This window comes from Lynx canadensis, chromosome C2, assembly GCF_007474595.2.
Source record: "Lynx canadensis isolate LIC74 chromosome C2, mLynCan4.pri.v2, whole genome shotgun sequence".
NCBI classification, from domain to species: Eukaryota; Metazoa; Chordata; class Mammalia; order Carnivora; family Felidae; genus Lynx; species Lynx canadensis.
In genome coordinates, this window is record NC_044311.2 from 149,814,390 (window position 1) to 149,839,158 (window position 24,769).

Below are 24,769 nucleotides of genomic sequence, written 5' to 3' on the forward strand. Positions count from 1 at the left end.
AAAGATGTGTCTCCCATCCCTGGGATTTCCTGCCAAGGCCAACTATCAAGAATCTGATTTATCTGTTTTCTCTGTTACCATCCTCATACTTCTAGGGCTACCTTTCAGTGTCAGCCTGCTTCCTTCAAATTAAGTGTATCTGTTTCTTTTTTTTTAAATTTTTTTTTTTTCAACGTTTATTTATTTTTGGGACAGAGAGAGACAGAGCATGAACGGGGGAGGGGCAGAGAGAGAGGGAGACACAGAATCGGAAACAGGCTCCAGGCTCTGAGCCATCAGCCCAGAGCCTGACGCGGGGCTCAAACTCACGGACCGCGAGATCGTGACCTGGCTGAAGTCGGACGCTTAACCGACTGCGCCACCCAGGCGCCCCAAGTGTATCTGTTTCTAAAATGCTCTCTGGCGCCCCAAGTGTATCTGTTTCTAAAATGCTCTCTGGCGCCCCAAGTGTATCTGTTTCTAAAATGCTCTCTGGCGCCCCAAGTGTATCTGTTTCTAAAATGCTCTCTGGCGCCCCAAGTGTATCTGTTTCTAAAATGCTCTCTGGCGCCTGGGTGGCGCAGTCGGTTAAGCGTCCGACTTCAGCCAGGTAACGATCTCGGGGTCCGTGAGTTTGAGCCCCGCGTCAGGCTCTGGGCTGATGGCTCAGAGCCTGGAGCCTGTTTCCGATTCTGTGTCTCTCTCTCTCTCTGCCCCTCCCCCGTTCATGCTCTGTCTCTCTCTGTCCCAAAAATAAATAAATGTTGAAAAAAAAAATTTTTTTTTTAAATAAAAAAAAATTTAAAAAAATAAATAAATAAAAAAATAAAATGCTCTCTGAAGGGTGCCTGGCTGACTCAGTTGGTGGAGCATGCAACTTTTGATCTTGGGGTTGTGAGTTCAGGCCCCACGATGGGTGTAGAGATTACTTTAAAAAATAAATCCTTTCTGGAGCACCTGGGTGGCTCAGTCAGTTAGGTGTCCAACTTCAGCTCAGGTCATGATCTCATGGCTCATGAGTTCAAGCCCCGTGTCGGGCTCTGTGCTGACAGCTCAGAGCCAGGAGCCTGCTTCAGATTCTGTCTCCCTCTCTCTCTCTGCCCCTTTCCCACTCACACTCTGTCTGTTTCTCTCAAAAATAAATAAATGTTGAAAAAAATTGCTTTTGGTAAATAAATAAATGCTTTCTGAGCTTGAACGTACCAGTGTCACTGCCCCATCATCAACTGCACCTGTTATTCCTAATGTATGTCAGATGCTAATTCTGTCACAGTGATTAAATGCTTAGCTCACTCTTTGTCCCCACCAAGAGAGTCCTTTACCCAGTTTTTGTTTAAATATTTATTTAAAATATCAAAGTTCTTTCTCTGGGGGCAGCTCTTATAGAAGACTTTCTGTGCATTGTTCTTATGTTTGTTTTCTCTCTGTGAGCCTTAAGGGAACTATTTTTTTCCTTGGCAGATTGTCCCGGCGGCAAGCACATCCCAGCTGACCCTTGTCGACTTGATTTGTGCGCTCAGCACCCTGCAGACAGACACGGTGCTTCACCTGGCGAAGGAGGTGGTGAAGAGGCCGCCGCAAATCCGAGGGGACGAGGTCAGGAGCCTGGGCATCTTCCAGATGAATGCGTGGCGCCCTCCTGTCTCTGTGTCTTATAAATTGTGTTTGGAAGGGAAGCAGAAGTCTCAGGAGCAGCTAGGATTCCCTGGGGGGTGGCATGGAGGTATTTTGCTGGGCTTGGAGGAGGCCACGTGAAGTGTGCCCAAAGGGCTTTGATGCACCTGTTTGAAGGTGGGAACCACCGGAGGTCAGCGGCCATCTTTCATCGTTCCCTCCTTGCTGCGGCACGCACTGCCTGGGAGTGGGTTCTTACCAAGTGCCTGCAGTATGCCAAGTTGAACAAAACCTTTAGAAAGAGGAAATGACACTTGCCTCAAGGAACTAGCAGCCTAAGAGGCATCAAAGAGAAGCAAAGCCAGACACTAGTTGAAGGTGGTAAAGGCCAACTTACATTCCGTAGCTACTGTGTTAGGGGAGAGAGCGGACCTCAGTTCTGATTTGTGCAGAGGTAACAGAGTACTTTGAGAAATGGAGGAGTAGGAAGCGTGAAGGAGCAGGGGCTCCAGCAAAGCCAGGGAAGTAGAAAATTACAAAAAAGTGGGGAAGGGGATTGGTCATTGTGAGTAGGCTGTTGGGTTTGCTGACCGGTGCTCATATACTCCTATACTCCCGGAGACTGGGAGACAAGGACCCTGTCTTTCCCAATGATGGTACTCCAGAGGACGGCTCCCAGCTCCTTGAGAAAGACAGTCCTGTTGTAAGAAATGTACGTGCATCTCAAAGGACAGAGGAAGGATTTATAACTACACTTTCCTTAATAAATGCTCTGAGAAGGAAGGTCAGGAGCCTGTTGGGTGCCGACTGAGCACATGGTCGATTGTTTTGGCAGCCTTGAACTCTCTTGGGCAGGCATTTTAAGGGGGCTGGGGTCATCACCAGAGGGACGCCACCTTGGGCTGCTAGAAACCCTGGTGGTGTTTGTTCAGGTTAGCGTGGGGGATGGACGGGATCATTTCTGCTGAAAGTCAGTCCTCGTAGGCCAAAGTGGAGGCCTGGTGGAGAAGAGAGCTCTGACCAGAATTCAAACTTTGGTAATTTTTACATAAAAGAAAAAAAAATGGGTCAGAGGACAGGACTCATGTGAGGCATTCTGAGAAGGAAGAGATTTCATCTGGCTGCAGCAGAAGCCGTGGTGTGTAGAGAGCTAGGATGGGACCATGAGGCTCCTATGGTTTTGCAGGCCGTTTCTGCATAGCGGGTGTGGAGTCCTTGCTGCCCAAGGCCTCTTGCAGTCACGTACAGTGGTTTTGAAACAAAACCACTTGGGGTTTGTTTTTTTTTTTTGGTAAGATTTTATTTTTAAGTAAACTCTACATCCAACATGGGGCTTGAACTCCCAACCCCAAGAACAGGAGTCACACGCTCCATTGACCGAGCCAGCCAGGCTTCCCAGAGGTTTTTGTTTTTACCAAAGCGGGGAGCCTCATTGAAAGTGTAGGAGCTGTTTTTGTTCTAAATTCATTAATTTGATAGAAAGCAGGGATTTATTTCAGCCTTGAAATAATTGCATTCTATGAAGTGATTTAAAATTGTTAGGAAAAATATAAGAATAATTACATAAATGGAAACTAGTGGAATGGACAAAGTGATTATTTAAAAATGCAGTTTTACTGAAAAAAAAAATTTTTTTTGGCAGCTGGGTAGTGCAGTCAGTGAAGCATCCACTTTCGGTTCAGGTCAAGATCTCGTGGTCCATGAGTTCAAGTCCTGTGTCAGGCTCTGAGCTGTCAGCCTGTGTCAGATTCTGTGTCTGCCTCTCTCTCTCTCTCTCTGCCTCTCCCCCACGCTCACACGCATGTCTAAGCATGCGCACATGCTCTCGCTTTCCAAAGTAAACATTAAAAATATATAAAATAAAATAAATAAAATACAGTTTCACTCAAACAGGTATTTGTTGTATACCAGTATTTGTAGTAGCGTTGCTCACAGAAGTGAAAGGGTAGAAGCACCCCAGGTATCCATCGATGAATGATTACATAGACCAAAGCAGGTGCATCCATGCAACGGGGTATTCCTCAGCCTTAGAAAGGAAGTTAATTCTGACACCTGCTGCAACACAGATGAACGTTGAGGACATGTCAAGCGAAGCCAGTCACAGAAGGACCAAAGTGAAAGGATTCCACTTATAGGACGTCTCTAGAATATTCAGTTGTGTAGACAGAAAGCAGAGTAGTGTTGCCAGAAGTAGGAGGAGAGAGGACAGGAGTTACTGTTGAACGGGGACAGAGTTTCAGTTTGGGAAGATAAAAAAGTCCTGGAGACGGCTGGTGAAGATGGCTGCACAACATTGTGAAGGAACTTAATGCCACAGAACTGGACACATAGGAATGGTTATAATGAGGGGCGCCTGGGTGGCTCAGTCAGTTATGTCTGACTTTGGCTCAGGTCATGATCTCACAGCTTGTGGGTTTGAGCCCTGCATCCAGCTCTGTGCTGACAGCTCAGAGCCTGGAGTCTGTTTTGGATTCTGTGTGTGTGTGTGTGTGTGTGTGTGTGTGTGTGTGTGTGTCTGCCCCTCCCTTGCCCTCTCTCTCTGTCAAAAGCTAAATAAATGGTTTTTAAAAATTAAAAAAAAAAGAAATGGTTAAAATGGTAAATTTTATGTACACTCTATTACAATAAAAAGTTTTATAACAAAGGAATATAGCTTTGAATTTTAAAGTTCTCACCCAGGATGGCAAACAAAAGCTGAACCTTGGAATAAGCACTGTTCTCAGCCATTTGTCACCCTGTATGTGAGAAAACTGGCCAAGAAGGTCTTAGGCCATGTTCATAGCTCTGCTTGTCTTGAAGCACAACTCTGCCTTTGGTCACGTCTTCCTCCAGAAGGGCCCCCCTTGCACATGGCACAGGGTAGTGGTCTTCCAGCCAGTGGCACGTGGCACAGGCCTGCGAGGTCCTCCAGCCAGTCAGCTGTACCCTTCCTTCGTTCCAAAACTGAAGATAACTGTGCTTCGGGGGTAGGGAATCCTCAATAGTGAAACCGTGTCTGCCCTCAGTCAGCTGTGTTCTAGTTGGGAAAAGAAGACGAGCCAGCCTAAAAATGAGCGCCACGAGGCCCGGATGATGGAGCTGTTGAAGCCCTTAAGGGATCAGCTGTAAAATGTCATGGGAGACGTCCACGGCGTGTGTTTGACGTCTGCCCTCGGGGCCTCCCTCGAATGCCCAGGAGACTTGTCGTCTTTCGTTCTGGTACATAAATATTAAAGTAATCAACCCTGAAGAGAGGAGCAGGGTTGGAGAAACTGTCAGATCCTCGGTGACTTTGCATCTATAACTCTGAGCCAGTCTCAGGTGTCAGGAAACTGACCCTGCAAGCTGTGGTCACTTCTATGAGCAGCATTACAGCTGCAGAACCAGAGGGAGCTGTCCTCCAGAAGGAGGCTCTGCGACGGCTTTTGTGGACCAGGCAGGCCCTTGTAGTTTTGTTCCTTCATGTTGCTTGAAATTCTACAAATATCTGCAACTCGTGGGCTAGAAATAAACCACGAGGGGGCGCCTGGGTGGCTCTGTCAGTTGAGTGTCGGGCTTGATTTTGGCTCAGGTCATGATCTCCAGGTTTGTGAGATTGAGCCTTATGTCAGTGTGGAGCTGCTTGTGATCCTCTCTCCCTTCTCTCGCTCTTCCTTCCTCACTCATGCGTGTGCCTGCTCTCTCTCAAAATATATAAATAAACATTAAAAAAAAACCATTAGATCTCGTCTGGCTGGCTGGTTTTTGACTGTTCAAACGACAAAATTACATTTTATTGATTAGTTAATCAGTTCAACTTCCATAACTTCCGCAAATAGCTTTTTATAAGCAAGAAGAGAAAAAAATATGTTTTTAAAACCAGTTTCTAAGTGGCTCCAACCCCTTGGGATGTAGGGAAGTTGTCTGGGCTGAGTTTGAGGGAATTCCTTGAGCTAAGAATTAGAACTTTTTATTGTCTCTTGTCGGTAGTGAGTCGCATGCACTCATGAGGGTCCACTTGGGCCACCAAAGTTTTATTACACCACAGCTTCCCCCAAATACTTGTTACAAGCCTGGAGGGGACTCGCCCTGAAGTCTGGTAAGAAGGGCGGTGATGATTTGGGACCTCACAGTGTGCATGTGTTTTGTCACGCTTGGGGGCTGCTTTCCCATGTGCTATCCCATCTGAGAGACTCTGGCTAAAATCCTTTGCTTTGTGAGGATATAGACTCTCTTTCGTTTTGTATTCTAATTCTTTTTTTAACCTTATTTCCTAACCAACTTGGAGTGATTGGTTTCACTTTCATTTTCAGAAAGCGCCGCTCGTGGATATCCCCGTGTTGCAGTTTTGCTATGCTTTCATCCAAAGGTAAGGCAAACCCTTCACAAACTTTGCTCAGTCGCAGTAATCGCTGCACAGATGCAGTTGCGCCGATTGTAAACGTAACTCCCAATTGCATTTCTTGCCAACTGGAGAGCCTTAGTTCAGAAAGCATCTTGAAGGTGTCCTGCCTGGTTTCTTCCCAAGGTGTGAGAATGAATGCCCTGAGGCTCTTCCTTCTCCTCCAGAGATCCAATCGGACTTTGTAAAATCCGTGTGCTGTCCCTTGAACACTTCACGTTCGGCGTCAAAGTGTTAAAGACTTAGAAAAAGGAGAAGTGATTGTTTTGAGTCCTCAGTGCTTTCCTGTGGTTTCTGCCTGTGAGCTTCGTGTCTGTTTTCAGCCTTTGCTACAGGGGACGTTGAAGCAGGTTCCGCAGGTGGAAGGGAAGCCATACCGGATCCACCGTGCGGGGCCGCCTCTGTCACGGTCACGAAGGCGAAGTGGGGGACACAGTCCCCTTCTCGTGTGGCGGGAATTGCACAGTCAGGCAGTCTGACAACCAGGTCCCAGCCCCTTGGTTAACAAGGCTCTCGGGCCAAGCTTCTTGCAGCTTGCCACCCCCACGGCTACAGGCGGGTAGATCCGAGCGTCATAGTCCCAGGAGTCCCTGGGTCTGGGGTTAAGTTCGAACCCGCTGTCGATACTTCGCCCACAAGCGATTTTCCAGTTCCTTCTTCCAGGGGTTAAAGAGGAGCTGGTCACGTCCGTCCTGGTGGTCACTGCTGTGCTTTGTAATGCTGGCGGGTCTCAGCATTACGGTGGTCTCAGTGACCCATGAGCCGTCAGCAGCTGCAGATTTCCATCCTCCTCCTCTTGCAGGGGAGGCACTGCTGAGGTGGCTCAGGACTTGAACCTGGGGCCCTTGGGCTGCGGCCTGTTGCGCTGTGTGGCCTCACCATGAAAACTACTGAAGATCAGCTCCTGGCGGGTGACCTTGTGGGCTGATGGCTGTGCCCGTTACCAGCGACACTGGAAAGGCCAGATATTAGAGCTAGACTGGCCCGAGGGGTCAGATAGTCCTCTGGTTCAAGGCCTTTATTTGATACACAGGAAACTGGGAGCATCTGACTTGTCAGCAGCAGGATTTCTGGTCTCCAGACTCCCCAGGTTCTTGCCAGAATACAAAAATGTAGCTCGTGCGTATTTTAATTTGAACAAGAACAAAGAGGTCAGTCAGATGGGCCATATGTCCTCTGCTTTCCAACTGCCTGGACCTAAAATGTGCTTATAATGTATGTTTTGACTTGTTCACCGTCGGGTTATTTTTTCCTGGTTTTTTAAACATAGGCTGCCAGTCACGGCCTTGCAAGAGAACTTTCCTTCGTTGTTGGGCGTGCTAAAGGAATCCGTGCAGTTGAATCTAGCTCCGCCTGGATACTTTCTGCTTCTCAGGTACCGTGCCCCAGCAATCACGTCACCGTGTTTTCCTGCCGGAATACATCTTGTTCCTGCAACATTCTTAGTCTGAAGCTGCTTGTCTCTCAACAGCATGCTGAACGACTTTGTGACGAGAACTCCCAACCTGGAAAGCAAGAAGGACCAAAGAGACCTGCAGGTCTGTGTGTGAAAAGGGTAGCGATGCCACCGTTCCAGGAGTAGTGGCCGCCTTTAGAGGACGTGCTCGTGGATAATCAGCACTGGGCAGAATCAGCTCTTAGATCTCACTTCCTTCGTTACTGTCTTTCGGAGGCTCGAGGGACCCGGGCCGGGGTCTCCTGCTGAAGTTCTTGCGTCTGGCCTGAGCAGTCCGCTAGGGATTGACACGATGCCCCCTCTCCCCCACCGCACACAGATAGAGGTGGAGACGCCTCCTGCACAGCGTTAGAACAGCAACTCCGTACACGTGGATTTCTGTCCTTGAAACCATTCTGGCCCCTCCTTGCTGAAGCAGTATTTGCTCACAGAAAGTTTCCAAAAACCTGAAAAGTAAAGGTGAAATTCACCCCAGGAGAAGGGAAGCCTTAGAGTAAAATGCCAACTACAAATAGAATGGTGGGGTCAGGAAATCACGATTTTGCAACCATCAGAATCGCTGGTTGAGGGGCTTTTGGAGCCACGGCTTCGAGTTAAACCGGGATGTGTATCAGTTTTACAGCCCTGGGGATGTTACTGCTGACCATTATCCCTGGCTTTTGTGAAAGGTCTCTCCGGTTCCAGTGCTCATCCACTGGAGCACGGTTTAAAGTACAGCCAGGCTTAGTTAGACAACCCAGGGACCCGAGTGGCCTCCACTTGTGGGGAAGAAAGCTGACGCTGCACGACCAGCACTTGGACAGCACTTCCCAGACTAGCCTCTCAAGGTCACCTGCCTCGTGGCCTATTACCTACAGCACGCCCCTGCCTTCTGTCTGTTCTGGCGGTAGCGTTGGCCTCGGGGGTTATGGCAGCTGGTGTGCCTCACCCCTGCTCCCTTTGGTTGCTCCCATCTCATGATGCCCAGCCTCCCTGACACCCCAACTCCTCACCCCTGCTTCGAGGCACACCTACACCTTTTCCCTGCCCACTCGCTGCGTGGGAAGTGGGATACCCTCCGAGTCCTCAGTCTCTTTTCTTGCTCTTTCTTGCCACCGTCGGCCACACCACACCTCTGCCCGGGTTCGCCGAGGTAGCTCCCTCACGTGCGCCCCTCTTCCCATTGGCAGTGCTCTCGCTCTGTGCCTGACCACCCCAGCCTACCAGTTGGGCTTACGGTCTAAGTCAGGATTGTTCCGTTCTCAGACGGCAAGGATGTGCAGCCAGTCTTTGCTGGTGAGACTTGATGGTGCTGGCTTGAGAAAGGGGCTCAGCATTTCTGCCTCTATCCCAGCTACTTGGCCAGATTCTTTACTGATTATACTCCTGATATGAATCGTTCCTCACTTCACCCTCATCGAGTCAACTTAATTCAGTTAATTTTGTTTCTTGTTATATTATCGAAGGATGCCATTCTAGCAAGGACCCACAGTCCCAAAGACACCGGAAACAAATCTGCTAGATGGCAGTGTGCAGCTATAACTTCCTGTTTCTCTGTGGTGTGCCCATGATGGCCAGTATGGTAGCCGTTAGCCCCCTGTGGCTGGTGAGCACTTGAAATGTGGTTGGTCTGAATTGAATGTGCACATCAGATTTCAAAGGTCTAGTGCAAAAAAAGAGTGTGAAATCTCATTAATAATTTCTATATTGATTACGTGTCGATCATGTTTTGGGTATATGAGGTTAGAAATTGTGAACTTGTTTCCTCTGACCCTCTAATATGGTTCCTGGAAAACTTCACGTTATCTGTGTGGTTCATAGTTGTGACCTATGTTACGTTTCTACCGAATGGTGTGGTTTTAGGCATTTCAGCATCTTTTCCTGAGCTAACTTCCTTTCTTCTTTTCAGGAAGTCACTCAAAAAATCCTAGAAGCTGTAGGGAACATTGCTGGCTCTTCCTTGGAACAAACAAGCTGGCTAAGTAGAAACCTGGAAGTGAAGGCCCAGCCTCAGATCTCTCTAGAAGAATCTGATGCTGAGGAAGATTTGTGTGGTAGGTACACGGGGTCAGAAAATGATACTTGCTGGGGTGCCTGGGTGGCTCAGTCCGCTGAGCGTCCAACTCTTGATTTTGCCTCAGGTCATGATCACAGGGTCATGGGATCGAGCCCTGCATCAGGCTCTGTGCTGTGTAGAGCCTGCTTCAGATTCTCTCTCTCTCTCCTTCTTCCCCTCTCCCCCACTCATGCTCTCTCCCTCTCTCTCTCTCTCTGAAATTAATTAGTTAATTAAAATTAAAAACTAAAAGGATTTCACAGTGGTGTGGGCAAGAGACAGTGTTGGCTTAGAGGCAAGGGCGATACAAAAAGGTGGACTGATTTAGATGCAGAGTCCACAGAACTTGCTCATGGGCTGGATGTGGTGGTTAACAAAAAAGGCAATCAAGGACGACTTTGGTTTTTGGCTTACGCAATTTATTGAGGTGGAAAAGACTGAAATAGCATTCTGGAACAGGAAATTGAGCTTGGTTTTGCAAGTATCAAATTTGAGATGTCAGAGAAAGAGCCAGAAAAGACACTTAGGTGGTCACTGGGGTTGGACAAAAACCAAGAGAGCGTAGGGTCACAGAAACATAAGAGTGCTTCCAGAGGAAGGGAGGAATAACACAGTGGAAGACTGCCAAGAAATGGAGGCAAGTCGGACAGAGACCCACTGGGCTCAACAACATGGAAGCCTTTGGGCTGGGAACACCAGAGTAGGTAGAGAAGACGCTGGGGAGAAAAGGAGGGGGAGGAGACAGCAGTGACGGCATGAATGCAGAGAACTCCCTGAAGCTCACTTGTCAATAGGACAGTAACCAAGTAGAACCAAAGACCAAAGAATATCTCTTACTTGATTTGTTTTTAAATTGGAGTATGCCAGGGGCGCCTGGGTGGCTCAGTCAGTTGAGTTTCTGACTCTTGATTTCGGCTCAGGTCATGATCTCACAGTTTGTGAGTTCGAGCCCCATGTCAGGCTCTGTGCTGACAGCACGGGTCCTGCTTGGGATGCTCTCCCTCCATCTCTCTCTCTCTCTCTCTGTCCCTCGGCTTGCTTTCTCTCTCTCTTCCAATCTCAAAATAAATAAACATTAAAAAAAATAAAAAGTAAATAAATTGGAGTATGCCAACGCATATTTGTGTGCTGACCGAACAGTGCGGCAGAGGTGTGCCTGGGTGGCTCAGTTGGTTAAGCATCCGACTCTTGGTTTCGGTTCAGGTCATGATCTCACTATTCGTGGGTTCAAGCCCTGTGTCAGGCTCTGCACTGACAGTATGGAACCTGCTTGGGATTCTCTCTCTCTCTCTCTCTCTCTCTCTCTCTCTCAGTCTCTCTCTCTCTCTCAGTCTCTCTCAAAATAAACAAACTAAAAAAACAGAAAAACAACAGTGCAGCAGAGAAGAAATAAATACCACAGAGAGAAAGGATAGTTAGAAAGCAAAACCCTTGATGGCCATGGGGCCAGGGTTGGTGTCATAAATGGAATTATGGTCTTCCCATAGGAGCTAGGGGCATGTTTATCAACACAGGAGACCAGGCAGAGAACATAGATATATATGTTGTAGATTAATAACTCATCGTGGCCAAACTGACAGAGTCCTGTTTGTTTCCATTAATTTTCTCCATGAAATATGAATGAGGTTACCAGCTGACAAGGGGAGAGTATTGATGGTTATCGAAGGAGGATCTGAATTATGTTGGAGAGAAGGGAAGCCAGCATACCACCAAGGTCCATGGGTGGGACTATCTGGTAGCCATCAGGTTCTTTTTGAGGTTCATGGTCATGGGGGAAAGTGAGGTCTGTCTCGTGGTTTGGTTTTCTCCAGAGCACTTACCTACACAGAACTGCATAGGCCGAACTTTGGGTTTCTCCAGGTTTGCATTTTTCCAGGTGAGTGCCTCAGAGGGAGAGAACAGCAAAAGTCGAGATGCTTCCCAGGTAGAAGGCAGACCGTGGGTGCAGGTGGGGAGGCAGAGAAGGGCAGACCTGGAGGAGTTGATGAAGGATTTGGTGGCCTGTGTGAGGATCCGGGAAAGATAAGATATAGTCAGAGAAGGAGGCTGGAAGTGGAGAGTTGAGAAATTGATGACATCAAGGGTGTGATGGTGACAAATGACAGAGCTGGTGCAGAGCAAAAGATTGTCAGAAGAGAGAAGAGGGTCAGGGGGCTCAGAGGCCAAGGTGTCAGATGGATCACCTAAGGGGCTGTTGATGCCCCGAGAACGATTCAGAGCACAGAGCTGGGGAGGAAGACAGTGAGTCGGCACTGACGCCCTTGATCACAGTGCCCAGATGCTTACTGTGGAGTCGAGCACGCTATGGAGGACATTCATACTCCGCGTGAGAAGAGGGACTCGTCACACGTACATGCGATGCTTTCGAGGCGTGAATGGTGGCCCAGCCTTCGTGACTGAAACACAGCTGCCTCTTTCTGTCAGCAGATGCCACCGCCACGGCTGCAGCAATGGTGTCCGCTTCCGCGCCCTCGGTATACAGCGTGCAGGCCCTGTCTCTCCTGGCAGATGTAAGTGCGCCCCCTACTGGTCATCCCTCGCGGGCCCGACGGCCGGCTCCACGCTCTGTGCAGGCAGGCCGCCCCTCGCAGGGGAGCTCGGGAGTCGCTCTTGCCCCCAAGCTGCACCCCAGACTTTTCTTGGGAGGTGACGTCCACCCTGAGGACCGACTCTCACTGTCGCTGGCTTCAGCAGGTTTCTGTCTTCTTGTGGTCCTGCTCCGGTAGGTCCTGGCCTCTCTCCTGGACATGGTTTATCGAAGTGACGAGAAGGAGAAGGCGGTGCCGCTCATCTCCCGCTTGCTCTATTATGTGTTTCCGTACCTGCGCAATCACAGGTATCCTGCCCGTAGGTAGCACACTAGCTTATGGGAAATGCATCAAGTGGCTTTCTTTGCACAGTCTTTGACCTCGACCCTCTTCCCTCCCTGCCCCTGTTCAGTGCCTACAACACCCCCAGCTTCCGAGCCGGCGCTCAGCTGCTGAGCTCCCTGAGTGGCTACGCCTATACCAAGCGAGCCTGGAAAAAAGAAGTCCTGGAGTTATTCTTGGACCCTGCTTTCTTTCAGATGGACACTTGCTGTGCACAGTAAGAAACGCTGCCCTGACAAAAGGGTGCTGCAAATGCTTGAGTGGAAAAAGGGTTTCGGTTTACATAATTAATTCTCATACTTGAAATGGGAGCGGTCAGCATCAGCCCAGATCCCGGGACGTCATTGTCACAAGCTTGCAGGCTAACTGTGTTCATGGAAGAAAGATCAGGTGTTTTAAAAATACAGAGGTGCATTTTTTTCTCAGAAGAATCTCAATTAAGGGAGCGTATTATCCCCAGAGCACACAAAACAGGGTTCCCGTGGCCCCTGGTCTGGTACTGCTCCATCTGGGAGTCACACGATATTCCACTGGCACTAAGATGACAGAGCCCACTAGTGACGCCGTGGTGTCCTTATCCCATGTCTCAGCTTACACAGGTTCTCAGACCGTGCAGCCGGCCAGACACTTTGCTGGCAGAGATCCACTGAGGTACACACACAAGGTGAACTCCCAGTGCCTTTTGCTGGAAGGTCAACAAAACCACTCAGTGCCTCTCCCCCTGGTGTGGCCCAACATGTCCTCATTAACCACAGGGATAGAGGGGGACACTGGTCAGCAGTCCATAAAGCTTGACAGTTTGCCCTGCCTCCCCCCAGAGTCCTGTGGCTTCCATCTCGAGCTCCTGTTAACCCTCCTGGGGACCCCATTTGAAAACTGGTGGTGTTTATTGCCACTACTCTCCACTTGTGTCCATCAGCACAAGCGTGTGAACATCGTCCTGTGTGAACATAGTCAAGGGCAACTCTTGAAAAAAACCATTCTTTGTTTACCATAAGCTGGGAATTATTCATTCTTTTCCGTGTTATTCGTTGCCTGTGTTTAGTGTGTAAATGAAGAGCTTTTGCTCACCTTTCCCTTGTATAGAAACTATTCATTTCAGTAACTTTTCAGAAAAGTCTTTAATACATCTAAAAGGGGGTGTGTTCTTAATGCCTTTAATCAGACTGTCATCCTTGACATATTTAATTTTGCTTTTTTCAATATCCAGTTGGAAGTCCATTATTGACCATCTCCTGACTCACGAGAAAACCATGTTTAAAGATCTAATGAGTAAGTTGTATGTTACGTGCACATAAGTCACTTTTAAAGAACCAATACATCATAATCAGCTTTTATCACGTATTTCAGAACCCCACTAGGATCTTTTCTGGTGCCATCTAAGCTGCAGACCATAATGTAATGTGCATAACATGTCAGGACTAATGAATGAGCCTTCCCAGTTCCAGTCTGTTGACCAGAAGGCCCTGACAACCTTTTTGGCAGCTTTTCAGTGGAGGGATACTTTTTAGAGAGTAAGGATAGGTTCACTCACCGTAATTTATTAGGAGTACTTGTCCGTCCTTCATCCTCTCTTCCAACTCCCTGTCATTAATGATCATTAGAGAAATGTTTCTGTTTACAAATAAATATGTGAGTAGTAACCACAAGATCATAATTACTTAGTCAAGATCACGACTTTTTCACCAGGAAGGATAGAAATTGCACTAGTGTGAATTTCCTGTTGCTTCCCTCTGACTACGGTTTTCTCACTAAACGGAACTTCCTGACTGTATTTATCATAGACATGCAGAGCAGTTCTTTAAAACTGTTCTCAAGTTTCGAGCAGAAAGCGATGCTGCTCAAGCGTCAGGCTTTTGCTGTCTTCAGTGGAGAACTTGATCAATACCACCTGTACCTTCCTCTGATACAAGGTAAGAAGGCCACCCTCCCTCGCCCTGAGCACACCCCTCTGCCGGATGGCAGACCCCCCCGGCTGGCTGACTCGGGCCGGCCACCAGAGCGGCCCAGGGCACATTCTGGCAGGATGGTTGAGTGTTGAAATAGGCACTTGGCAGGGGTTATCGTAGAAGAACAATCCAGAAATGTATTGGTGAATCTGAAGCTTTATTTTAAAACTCAATTATTATACTGGGGCGCCTGGGTGGCGCAGTCGGTTAAGCGTCCGACTTCAGCCAGGTCACGATCTCGCGGTCCGTGAGTTCGAGCCCCGCGTCGGGCTCTGGGCTGATGGCTCAGAGCCTGGAGCCTGTTTCCGATTCTGTGTCTCCCTCTCTCTCTGCCCCTCCCCCGTTCATGCTCTGTCTCTCTCTGTCCCAAAAATAAATAAACGTTGAAAAAAAAAAAAATTTAAAACTCAATTATTATAATGCTATTAGATTCCACTAGGTAGTCTCTAAAAGTCTGACAGTACTTTCTCGGCACTGTCCCTGCCGGATCCCTCCTGTAGTCAAGATTTTGTGAGGTCACAGCACCAACCGAGGCTAGTGAAGGAGCAGGATTTTGGGGAAGTGCCTGACCTTTCCTTAACAGTACTTCATACTCACTCTGTTCTTTGCTTCAAAAATGAATTATTGCAGCTATTTCTTTTGCTTTATTTTTTATTTTTTTAAATTTATGTTCAAATTAGTTAGCATATAGTGCAACAATGATTTCAGGAGTAGATTCCTTAGTGCCCCTTCCCCATTTAGCCCATCCCTCCTCCCACAACCCCTCCAGTAACCCTCAGTTTATTCTCCCTATTTATGAGTCTCTTCTGTTTTGTCCCCCTCCCTGTTTTTATATTATTTTTGTTTCCCTTCCCTTATGTTCATCTGTTTTGTCTCTTAAAGTCCTCATATGAGTGAAGTCACATGATATTTGTCTTTCTCTGACTGACTAGTTTTGCTTAGCAATAATACCCTCCAGTTCCATCCACTGAGCTGCAAATGGCCAGATTTCATTCTTTTTGATTGCCGAGTAATACTCCACTGTATATATATACCACGTCTTCTTTATCCGTTCATTCATTGATGGACCTTTGGGCTCTTTCCATACTTTGGCTATTGTTGATAGTGCTGCTATAAACATGGGGGTGCATGTGTCCCTTCGAAACAGCACACCTGTATCACTTGGATAAATGCCTAGTGGTGCAATTGCTGGGTCATAGGGTAGTTCTATTTTTAGCTTTTTGAGGAACGTCCATACTGTTTTCCAAAGTGGCTGCACCAGCTTGCGTTCCCATGAATTATTGCAGCTATTATACATGATTTTGAAGGGTTTTTCTCCTCATAAAATGTGGAGATGGTGAAGTGAGCATTCTAAGTTCACCCTTCTCCACGATATGAAAGAATTCTCAAAAAGAAATATGTTCTCCTTAAGACTCACAGCCTGATTGGAATCAAATAAATTAATACAATTCTTTTTTTTTTTTTTTTTTTTAATTTTTTTTTTCAACGTTTATTTATTTTTGGGACAGAGAGAGACAGAGCATGAACGGGGGAGGGGCAGAGAGAGAGGGAGACGCAGAATCGGAAACAGGCTCCAGGCTCCGAGCCATCAGCCCAGAGCCTGACGCGGGGCTCGAACTCACGGACCGCGAGATCGTGACCTGGCTGAAGTCGGACGCTTAACCGACTGCGCCACCCAGGCGCCCCTAATACAATTCTTGACAGATTTTTTAATTAATACTACAAAGACTAGTGTAACATAATTTTACAAATATCAGAATTATGTTGTGAATCCTCTTTTGAGGGTCGGGTTTACTAGGCTATAATTTACATAAAGTAAAAGTCACCCTTTTGGGTGTACAGCTCTATGAATTGGTGGATACGTATAGTCACGTAACCACCACCACAGTCAACGCACAGAACATTTTCATCACCCCGGAGAGTTCCCTTTGCTCCTTGGAATCATCCCCTCCCCTTCCCCAGCCCCTGGCAAGTGCTACTCTGCCTTCTGTTCATACGGGTTTGTCTTTTCCACAGTGCCCGAAATGTAATTAGCTAGGGTGCAGCCTTCAAGTCTGGCTTTTTTGACTTGTGTCATCTGTTTGAGAGTCATCTGTTCCATTGCATTTATCAACAGCATACTCCTTTTTATTGCTGAACGGTATTCCAGTCTGTGACTTGAAGGACGTTCGGGTTTTCAGGTGGAATTATGACATAAATCTCGTACTCTATCCTTTAAAAAAAATGTTTTATAGGGGCGCCTGGGTGGCTCAGCCGGTTAAGCGTCCGACTCTTGATTTCGGCTCAGGTCGTGATCTCACAGTTCCTGAGATCGGGCCCCGTATTGGGCTCTGTGCTGACAGTGAGGAGCCCGCTTGGAATTCTCTCTCTCCCTCTCTCTCTGTTCCTCCCCTGCTCACACGCTCTCTCTCTCAAAAATAAATAAAATAAACGTTTAAAAAAATGTTTATAAGTACCTGTCAGCTCACAAAGCAGTCCTCTTCCCAAAGTTATCCTGATTACTCACTCTTAACATTAGTGGTAAGTGTCGGCCCGCATCCCATCTTGACATTAGTAGTAAGTGTCGGCCCACATCCCAACTTGACTATTTGAAAGCTCCTAATTGTCTTAATTCAGAACACTAATAGCTTTTATAGTTACTAATTATAACTATATATTTGCAATAATAAAATATCTTTACAGCGAAACTGACGTAACTTCAACACGTGAGGCACATTAGATTTTTCACGTCCTAACGCCCTGAACACTTGAAATACGTGAAAGCGAATGTTCAGATACTGACAGATCCTTTCTGGAACTGCTGACGGGAGGCTGACTTGGTCAGGTGGCGCCCAGGAGTGCCAGTAAGGGTAACGGCAGACCTCCAAAGACTTTGGCTGAATGCAGAGTCCAAGCCAAGCTCTGTTGCACCCCCACAAGATCTGGAGGGAGAGAGGACTGCAGGGAGCACCGCCCCCTCGTGCCTGTGCAGCGTGCGAGCAGGTGCTTTAGGCACCCAGCTGCTCAGCAGCGTCTGAAAGTCCACTTTCAGTGGTGGCAAGAGGGGGAAACTGGAAGGGAGAACGTGTTGGCCAGAGCACCTTGCAGTCCTTCCCGTGCCTTTCCAGTCTGAGAGCAAACACCTGCTCGTTCTCTCCCGTCTCCCATCACACATGCCTTTAAAATTTAGGGTGAGGCCCAGAGAGCTAGAAAGACAGTATTACATGTGTAGGACAGGAAAAGTATAGACGACAGCCTTTTTCAAACAGTGGTGTGGTTTGACCACGGCAGGATTGAAGCATCCAGCAGTTCTAAGCAATCATACCTCTGAGGAGAGGCAATATAATACTGTACATATTATATAAAAGCATGTGTGTTTGTGCATGTGTGCTGACTTTAATCTGGAGGTGGTTTGGGGGCCCTGAGAGAAGCAAGAATTTCCCCATATACCCTCCATTTTGCATAGCTCAAATGCTGCATTTTAAATAATGATCCATGTTTTTAAACGTGGGCATTTTTACCCCATTTCATATTTTGTTAACTGACAGTTTACAAAGCATTTTCCACTTTATTGTCATTGTCCCCAAGACTGTTGATAGACGCAGCCTCTGTGAGGCAGGGGTGATAGAATTCAGAGCATTCTCTGATAGTCTTGGGACACTTGACTGGCCCCCAAGGAGCAATGATGCCCAAGTCAGGAGAAGAGATGCATCCAGAAGCTTCTAACTTGCATGCCATGGTAAATAGTTCAGGCCTAATCTAAAACTAGTCAGGAATTTCTAACATTTCTCCCCTGGGATACACCCTGGAGTCCCTTTCCCCTGACTGATGGCACCATCAAGGAGCCCTGGAGGAGGTCGGTGTGCACAGGGTGTAGAACTGAGTGGCTCTGTACAGCTTGGCGCAGAGGGACATAAATTTTACATTGATCACAAAAGAAGCTGTAGATAAGCCCAAACCAAGGATTTTTTTTTTTTAAGGGGCAAAAAGCTGTTTGTCTCAGGTGAGAGGAGACCACCCCCGACAAAGGCCCTGACTAGGGGCATCAGAAGGATCTAGTGGCAACACTCTGTACCCTTCAGGCTGGGTGACTTTGGCCCTTCCCATGTCTCTTGGAGGGTGTCCCACCTTTTAAGTCTCCCTCCTTGTCCTGTATGTCTTAGCTCTATTTTTACATCAGGATACTGCTGCTCAGAGAGAGCAGCACCTGCCTAAAGTTGTGTTGCCATGACCGGCAAAACCAGGCCTGAAACCTGAGCCCTTTGGTTCCCAGCGATAGGCTGTGGTCTTGAGTAGGTGCCCTGGGAGGGGGGTGGAGTAGGGGACTGCTCCGGTTTCACAGATGGGAGACAGAGCGCGGCAAGATTACGTGGCCGGCCTGCACAGGGTCCCACGACCTGGAACGGTGGGGCGGGGACTGTCTCCGGCCCTCCCGCTCTCTGCTCGCAGAAGCTCCTTAGATTTCTAAGGTTTTATCACTCAGCTGAGGAAGGAATATTAGAATTGAAGAACGTTAGTGATTCTGCAACAGATCGTCGTGGCTGAAGAAGAATCTCACGAGTTTAGCTTTTGTTCGGAGCACCAACATGAAACGGGCCCTGTGCGTGCAAACCACTTTTTCCGTAATACTTTCTGTCCTGAAATGGGTTAAGACTCAGAAGCAGCCGCACAAACAGTAGCGGGTGTCCTGTGTACCATACATCCAGCTTCCCCTGTGGTGGCGTCTCACATGGCATAGTCCACCTCCGATGCCACTTGCACTGTCCCGCGTAATTTCAAAAGATAACATCATTTTTACTCATGGATTTACCCTTTCTGTCGCTTTTTTGTCTTGCTGTTCCACACTTCCTGCCGTTACCGTTCCTTTTCTGTCTGAAGAACATCTGTTAGACATTCTTGGAGCGCAGATCTGCTGGCTGCAAGTTTCCTCCGTTTTCCACGGAGACTGTCTTCCTTCTTCTTGGTCTGGGTTGGGTTTTTTTCCTTCCACCTTCATTCCAGAAGGATGTTTTCACTGGAAATGGAGTTCTGGGGTGAAGTTCTTTTCTTTCCGCGCTTGAAAAAATGTGCCGCTTCTTTGTGACTCCGTGGTTTCTGAGGGAAGTCTGCTCTCCTTCAAATTAGTGTTCCTTTCTCGGCACAGTGGTCTCCCTTTTCCACAGGGGATACATTCTAAGACCCCCGGTGGACTCCTGAAACCATGGATAGTTTCAAATACTACTTGTACTGTGGTTTTTGTCCTTATGTAGGTACCTAAGATAAAGCTTAATTCGTAAATTAGGCACAAGAGATTAGCAACAACAAGAAAATGCAACAGTTGTAACAGTATCCCTAGTGAAAGTTGCATGAATGTGGTCTCTCTCTCTCTCTCAGAATATCTTGCTGTTCTGTCCTCACCCTTCTTGTGATGATGGGAGGTGGTAAAGTGCCTCCATAGTGAGCTGAAGCGAGGTGAGAGGCGCAGGCACTGTGACGTGTAACGTGAGGCTGCTGTTGACCTTCTGACTGCGTGTCAGAAGGATCGTGTGCTTCTGGACCGCGGCTGAGTGAGGCCTCGGGAAGCAGAACGTGGAGAAGCTGGGGGACCGCTGTCATGTAGCTTTCCCTTCTGACCACTGTCAAGGTTTTTTCTGTAGCTTCAGTTTTCGGAAGTTTTATTATGTGACTGAACTGGATTTCCTTGGTTTTATCCCTCTCAGAGCTCACCCAGCTTCTTGTCTGTCTTCTTGTCTGTAGACTTCTACGTCTTTCACCAAATTTGGAAAGTTGTCAGTCATTATTTCTTCAATTATTTTTCCAACCCGTACTCTTTTTCCTTTTTTTGGGGGGAGACTCCAGTGACACAAATGCTAGACGTTTTGTTGTCCCTCTGGTCCCTGAGACTGCTTGCTTCCCCCGACCCCCAGGCCTTTTTTCTTTCTTTTGTTCAGTTCCAATAATTCCCATGAATTCTGTCTTCAACTTCCCTCTTTCTTTTGTCCATTCTGTTCTGCTATTGAGCCCATCAGTGAGCTTTTCGATTTTACAGATTTATTTTTTAGTTCCCAAATTTCCATTTGTCTCTTCTTTGTATCTCTTGTTTCTTTGGTGACAGTTTCTATTTTTCATGTGTTTCGAATGTCCATAATTGATCATTGGGATATTTTTAGACCACATCTTTAAAATCCTTTCCTGATAATCCCAACCTCCATATCCTCTCTGCACTGGTGTCTTTTCTTATCTTTTCTCGTTCAGGTTGAAACTTTGGCATTCCAGCTTATGTTCTCCTCAGGTGTCCAGGCCCGAATAAAATAAACAATTTAAATAAGAGATTTAAAAACCCTAGCAAATTCACAGGTCATTGCTTAAGTCCCAAGATCCTAGCCCATCCTGCTGCCTTTCCTTCATGTTCCAGTTTTCTGATAGTCAATGTATTTTTACTCAAGGGTTTAGTTGTTTTTTTTTTTTTAATTGCAGTTAGAAAAATAGGATGTAATATATTTACTCCATCTCATCCAGAACCAGAAACAAAGCCCTCTTCAAAAATGCTAACCTGGGGCACCTGGCTGGCTCAGTCGGTAGAGCATGCTACTCTTAACATCAGGGTTGTGAGTTCAAGCCCCATGTTGTGTGTAGAGGTTACTTAAAAAAAAAAAAAAAATTTTTTTTTAATGCCAGTCTATCTGTCAAGTGTCTGAGCTATGCTTGATCCTTCATTTGGTCTAAAGTGTTGTTTGTTTGTTTTTTTATGGTTTTATTTAAGTAATCTCTACACCCAATTTGGGGCTCGAACTCACAACCCCAAGATCAAGAGTCACATGCTCTATTGACTGAGCCAGGCAGGCACCCCTGGTTAAAAGTGTTTTTTTTTTTAAGTTTATTTGTTTATTTTGAGGGGTGCCTGGGTGGCTCAATTGGTTAAGCACCCGATTTCGGCTCAAGTCCCGATCTCACTGCTCGTGGGTTCGAGCCCCACATCAGGCTCTGTGCTGACAGCTGGGAGCCTGGAGCCTGCTTTGGATTCTGGGTCTCCCTCTCTCTCTGCCCCTCCTGTCTCTCTCAATTTTATTTATTTTAAGAGAGACAGAGACGGCATGAGCAGGGGAGGGCAGAGACAGAGAGAGGGAATCCTATGCAGGCTCCATGCTCAGCACAGAGCCCGATCTTACAACCTCAAGATCATGACCTGAGCCAAAACCAAGAGTCTCAAGCTCTACCAGCTGAACCACCCAGGCGCCCCTCCCAAGAGTACTTTTAAAAGCAAGAAATAAAAACCCACTTAAGCTAGCTCACATCAAGAGTTTATTACTGAGATACTACAAATAAATCTTAACTGGCATGAACCATTATCTGGCTGTTTGCTGTAACAATTTGTTACGTTTCTAAGAAACCTTAAATTACGGGCGGGTGGGGGGTGTGGTGGTGGCAGGGGAGTCATATTCTACAGTTATTTCAGCAGAGAAGTGGGGAAGACTGTGAGGGGCTGGAGGAACTCACACCTTTTGTTCCTGCAGGAATTAAAGTTTTTATCATGGCCACGAAAAAGTTCACTGAAAACAGCTCTTTTGTTCAGCCCCTGCACTTCTCACCCTTCACTCCCAGAATGTGGTGTCAGCTGCCAGCTAACCTCTGTGATCTTGTAGCTCCGTCACTCACCGAGGACCGTCTGTGGTTCTTGTGTCTTGTATTTCGTATTCTCTGAAGAAAATGCGGTGGCCACTGGCCATCTGACGGGTTTCTGGTTTCAGTCAGAAGTTGGAGTCCCTCTCGTCAGCTGTGGCAGGGCAGTAAAGGGCTGCTTGGTTCACTTCCTTCAACCAAGGCCACGACCTGCTTCACTCACAGAGAAGAGGGCTGGAGGTCAGCGAGAGGGGCAGAAACAGACTCCCAACACGCACCACTTAGGCTGCGTTGTCGTTAAATGCCAAAGCGATTACAGCTTTATGCTTTTTCTTTGTCTAATGAGAAACCCCAAACTGCATATTTGTGTGACGTCTTTAAAATCTTCTTTCCTTAGAACGCCTGACAGACAATCTCAGAGTTGGACAGACATCCACAGTTGCTGCTCAGATGTTTCTTTTTTTCAGAGTTTTGCTGCTAAGAATATCTCCCCAACATTTGACTTCATTGTGGCCAATAATGGTCTCTGAATTAGTAAGTACAAATATCTTAACTCTTGAAAGCAGAGTTGATGCTTTTTAAAATGCTTTTTCAGGAAGAATATTTCATATATATCTTAATTTTTTTTAATGTTTATTCGGTTTTGAGAAAGAGAGTGAGCGAGCACGGGGGAAGGGCAGAGAGAGAGGGAGACTAGATTCAAAGTAGGCTCCAGGCTCTGAGCTGTCAGCACTGAGCCTGACAAGGGGCTCGAACTCGTGAACCCAAGATCATGACCTGAGCCAAAGTCAGACGTTCAACTGACTGAGTCACTCAGGCGCCCCAACTATTCCAAATATATCTTAATTTTATCTGCAAAATTTCCTTTTTATTTTATCTACAAAATTTTCAGTCAGGTTGGTAGCATGTAGTCAGCTCTTGGTTAAATACAGAATTTTTAAAGCTAGAACCATTTAATGTAGCTCTGGGAAATTTTATAGTTTGAATAAACAAAGTATAAAACTTTAAGGCACAGTGAATAACTACACATTACAAACCGGCCACTGTTGGACAGGTAAAGAAGGTAAAATTCAAGGAACACGTGGGGCGCCTGGGACGCTCAGTTGAGTCTCCAACTCTTGATTTTGGCTCAGGTCTTGATCCCGGGGTTGTGGGATTGAGCCCCGTGTCTAGCTCCACACTGAGCGTGGAGCCTGCTTGAGATTCTCTCTCCCTCTGCTTCTCTCCCCAGCTCGCACACTCTCCCTCTCTCTCTAAAATAAAAAAAATAAATAAAAATAAAAAACATAAAACCTCTGAGTTACTCTCTGCCTTCACCTGCAGTCAGAAAAGTTTCTAGGTAAACTCTGTTAGATCGAGAGCCTCTAGGGAGAAAAGATTCAGATCCTATTTAGATAAGTGGATAACCAAATGTATGAGTTGGAGATGCTATCTCATGTGAAGTCAAAATCAAATTAGAGGGAAGAGGTCAGGTTATCATGTTTCAGAGCTACTGGCAGGCTATACTTTGTGGTGACATGAATTACCTAATCCTAAGATTAATCCTTTAAATTCTAAATTATAGAGTTTACACCCATCCCTGAAAACATTACCATCACATCCATCACATACCATGACCTACCACTCCATGAATCCATGTAACTGAAGCTTCCTAATGAGAAATTATCTGTCCTAAATCCTTCAAATTTCAGTTGAAGAACTTACTAGCCAGATGTTCACGTTCACTGATACTAGATTTCCATAATAGGCCCCCTGTACTTATGTTGTGGGTTTCTTTGAAGCCATGCCTTATATAGAAATATTTAAAGTGGAAAGCTGAATGCTGTTTAGAGGGCTATTAACAACATTAATCTCGGAAAGCACTAGAAGTTTGGGGATAGGCTTTTAAGAGCAGCATTTCCGAAATACTCCACACATTTAATTCTTTTTCCTTACCCACATTTAGTTATAAATTACTCATGAGGATATGTCATAAGATTCTGAATAGATATTTAGGAATGTTTTCAAAATTCCCTTTTCAGGACTAATATACTATTTCATCTATATCTAATTTCATCTGAAAATTTTCAAGTTGATAGCACATGGCTCTTGGCCAAATAGAGAATATGTTATCTTCTGTAATTATATTTGACCTTTTTTTAACTGTCAGCTTGTTCACACTCATTTGTATTGTTTGATACTATCTGCTTTTTAAACTTTTATTCTAGGTTTACTGAGACATAATTGGCATACAGTATAATATAACCTTAGGTGTACAAAGTGATCTGACTAACATTGTGAGATGAGGACTACCGTGAGTTGAGCTAACATCCATCATCTCCTATAGACAGAAAAAGCAAATCGAGAAAGAAAAAATGTGATAAGAACTTGTGATAAGGACTCTTAAGATTTACCTTAACTACTTCATATATGCCCTCCAGCAGTGTTAACTATTGTCATGGTGTATGTGACATCCCTAATACTTCTTGATCTTGTAATGGAAGTTCGTACTTTTTGACCGACTTCATCCAATTTCCCCACCCCCACATCTCCTGTCTGTGGTAACCACAAATCTGATTTCTTTTTCTGTGAATTTGGCTTCGTTTTGATTTTTTAGGATTCCACGTATAAACTAGATTATACAATATTTGTCTGACTGACTTCACTTATCATAATACTGCCAAGGTCTTCCACGTTGCTCCAAATAGCCGGATTTCCTTCCTTTTTTATAGCCGAATCATATTTTACTGTATGTACATATACAACATTTTCTTTATCCATTCATCCATCAGTAGACATTTAGGACGTTTCCTTGTCTTGGCTGTTGTAAATAGTGCTGCAGTGGACATGGGTGGACATGTATCTCCTGAACCTAGCATTTGCATTCCTTCTGGTATATTCCCAGAAGTGGCATTGCTGGATCATATAGTAGTTCTAGTTTTAATTATT

At 46.3% G+C, this 24,769-nt stretch overlaps 1 protein-coding gene across 4 annotated transcripts in view; it reads left to right on the forward strand.

Moving 5' to 3' along the window:
- Window positions 1-24,769, forward strand: part of DOP1B (DOP1 leucine zipper like protein B) — a 104,901-nt gene that overhangs the window by 76,087 nt on the left and 4,045 nt on the right. For 2 of the 4 annotated variants that reach the window (XM_030330166.1, XM_030330164.1), the window contains exons 23-33: window positions 1,441-1,575; window positions 5,865-5,920; window positions 7,224-7,328; window positions 7,425-7,491; window positions 9,298-9,442; window positions 11,869-11,954; window positions 12,171-12,280; window positions 12,385-12,531; window positions 13,525-13,586; window positions 14,099-14,227; window positions 22,239-22,375. In XM_030330166.1, the coding sequence (XP_030186026.1) occupies window positions 1,441-1,575; window positions 5,865-5,920; window positions 7,224-7,328; window positions 7,425-7,491; window positions 9,298-9,442; window positions 11,869-11,954; window positions 12,171-12,280; window positions 12,385-12,531; window positions 13,525-13,586; window positions 14,099-14,227; window positions 22,239-22,375 (1,179 nt within the window). The remainder of the gene's footprint in view (window positions 1-1,440; window positions 1,576-5,864; window positions 5,921-7,223; window positions 7,329-7,424; window positions 7,492-9,297; window positions 9,443-11,868; window positions 11,955-12,170; window positions 12,281-12,384; window positions 12,532-13,524; window positions 13,587-14,098; window positions 14,228-22,238; window positions 22,376-24,769) is intronic. The other 2 variants (XR_003971875.1, XM_030330165.1) reach the window with 2 other exon arrangements.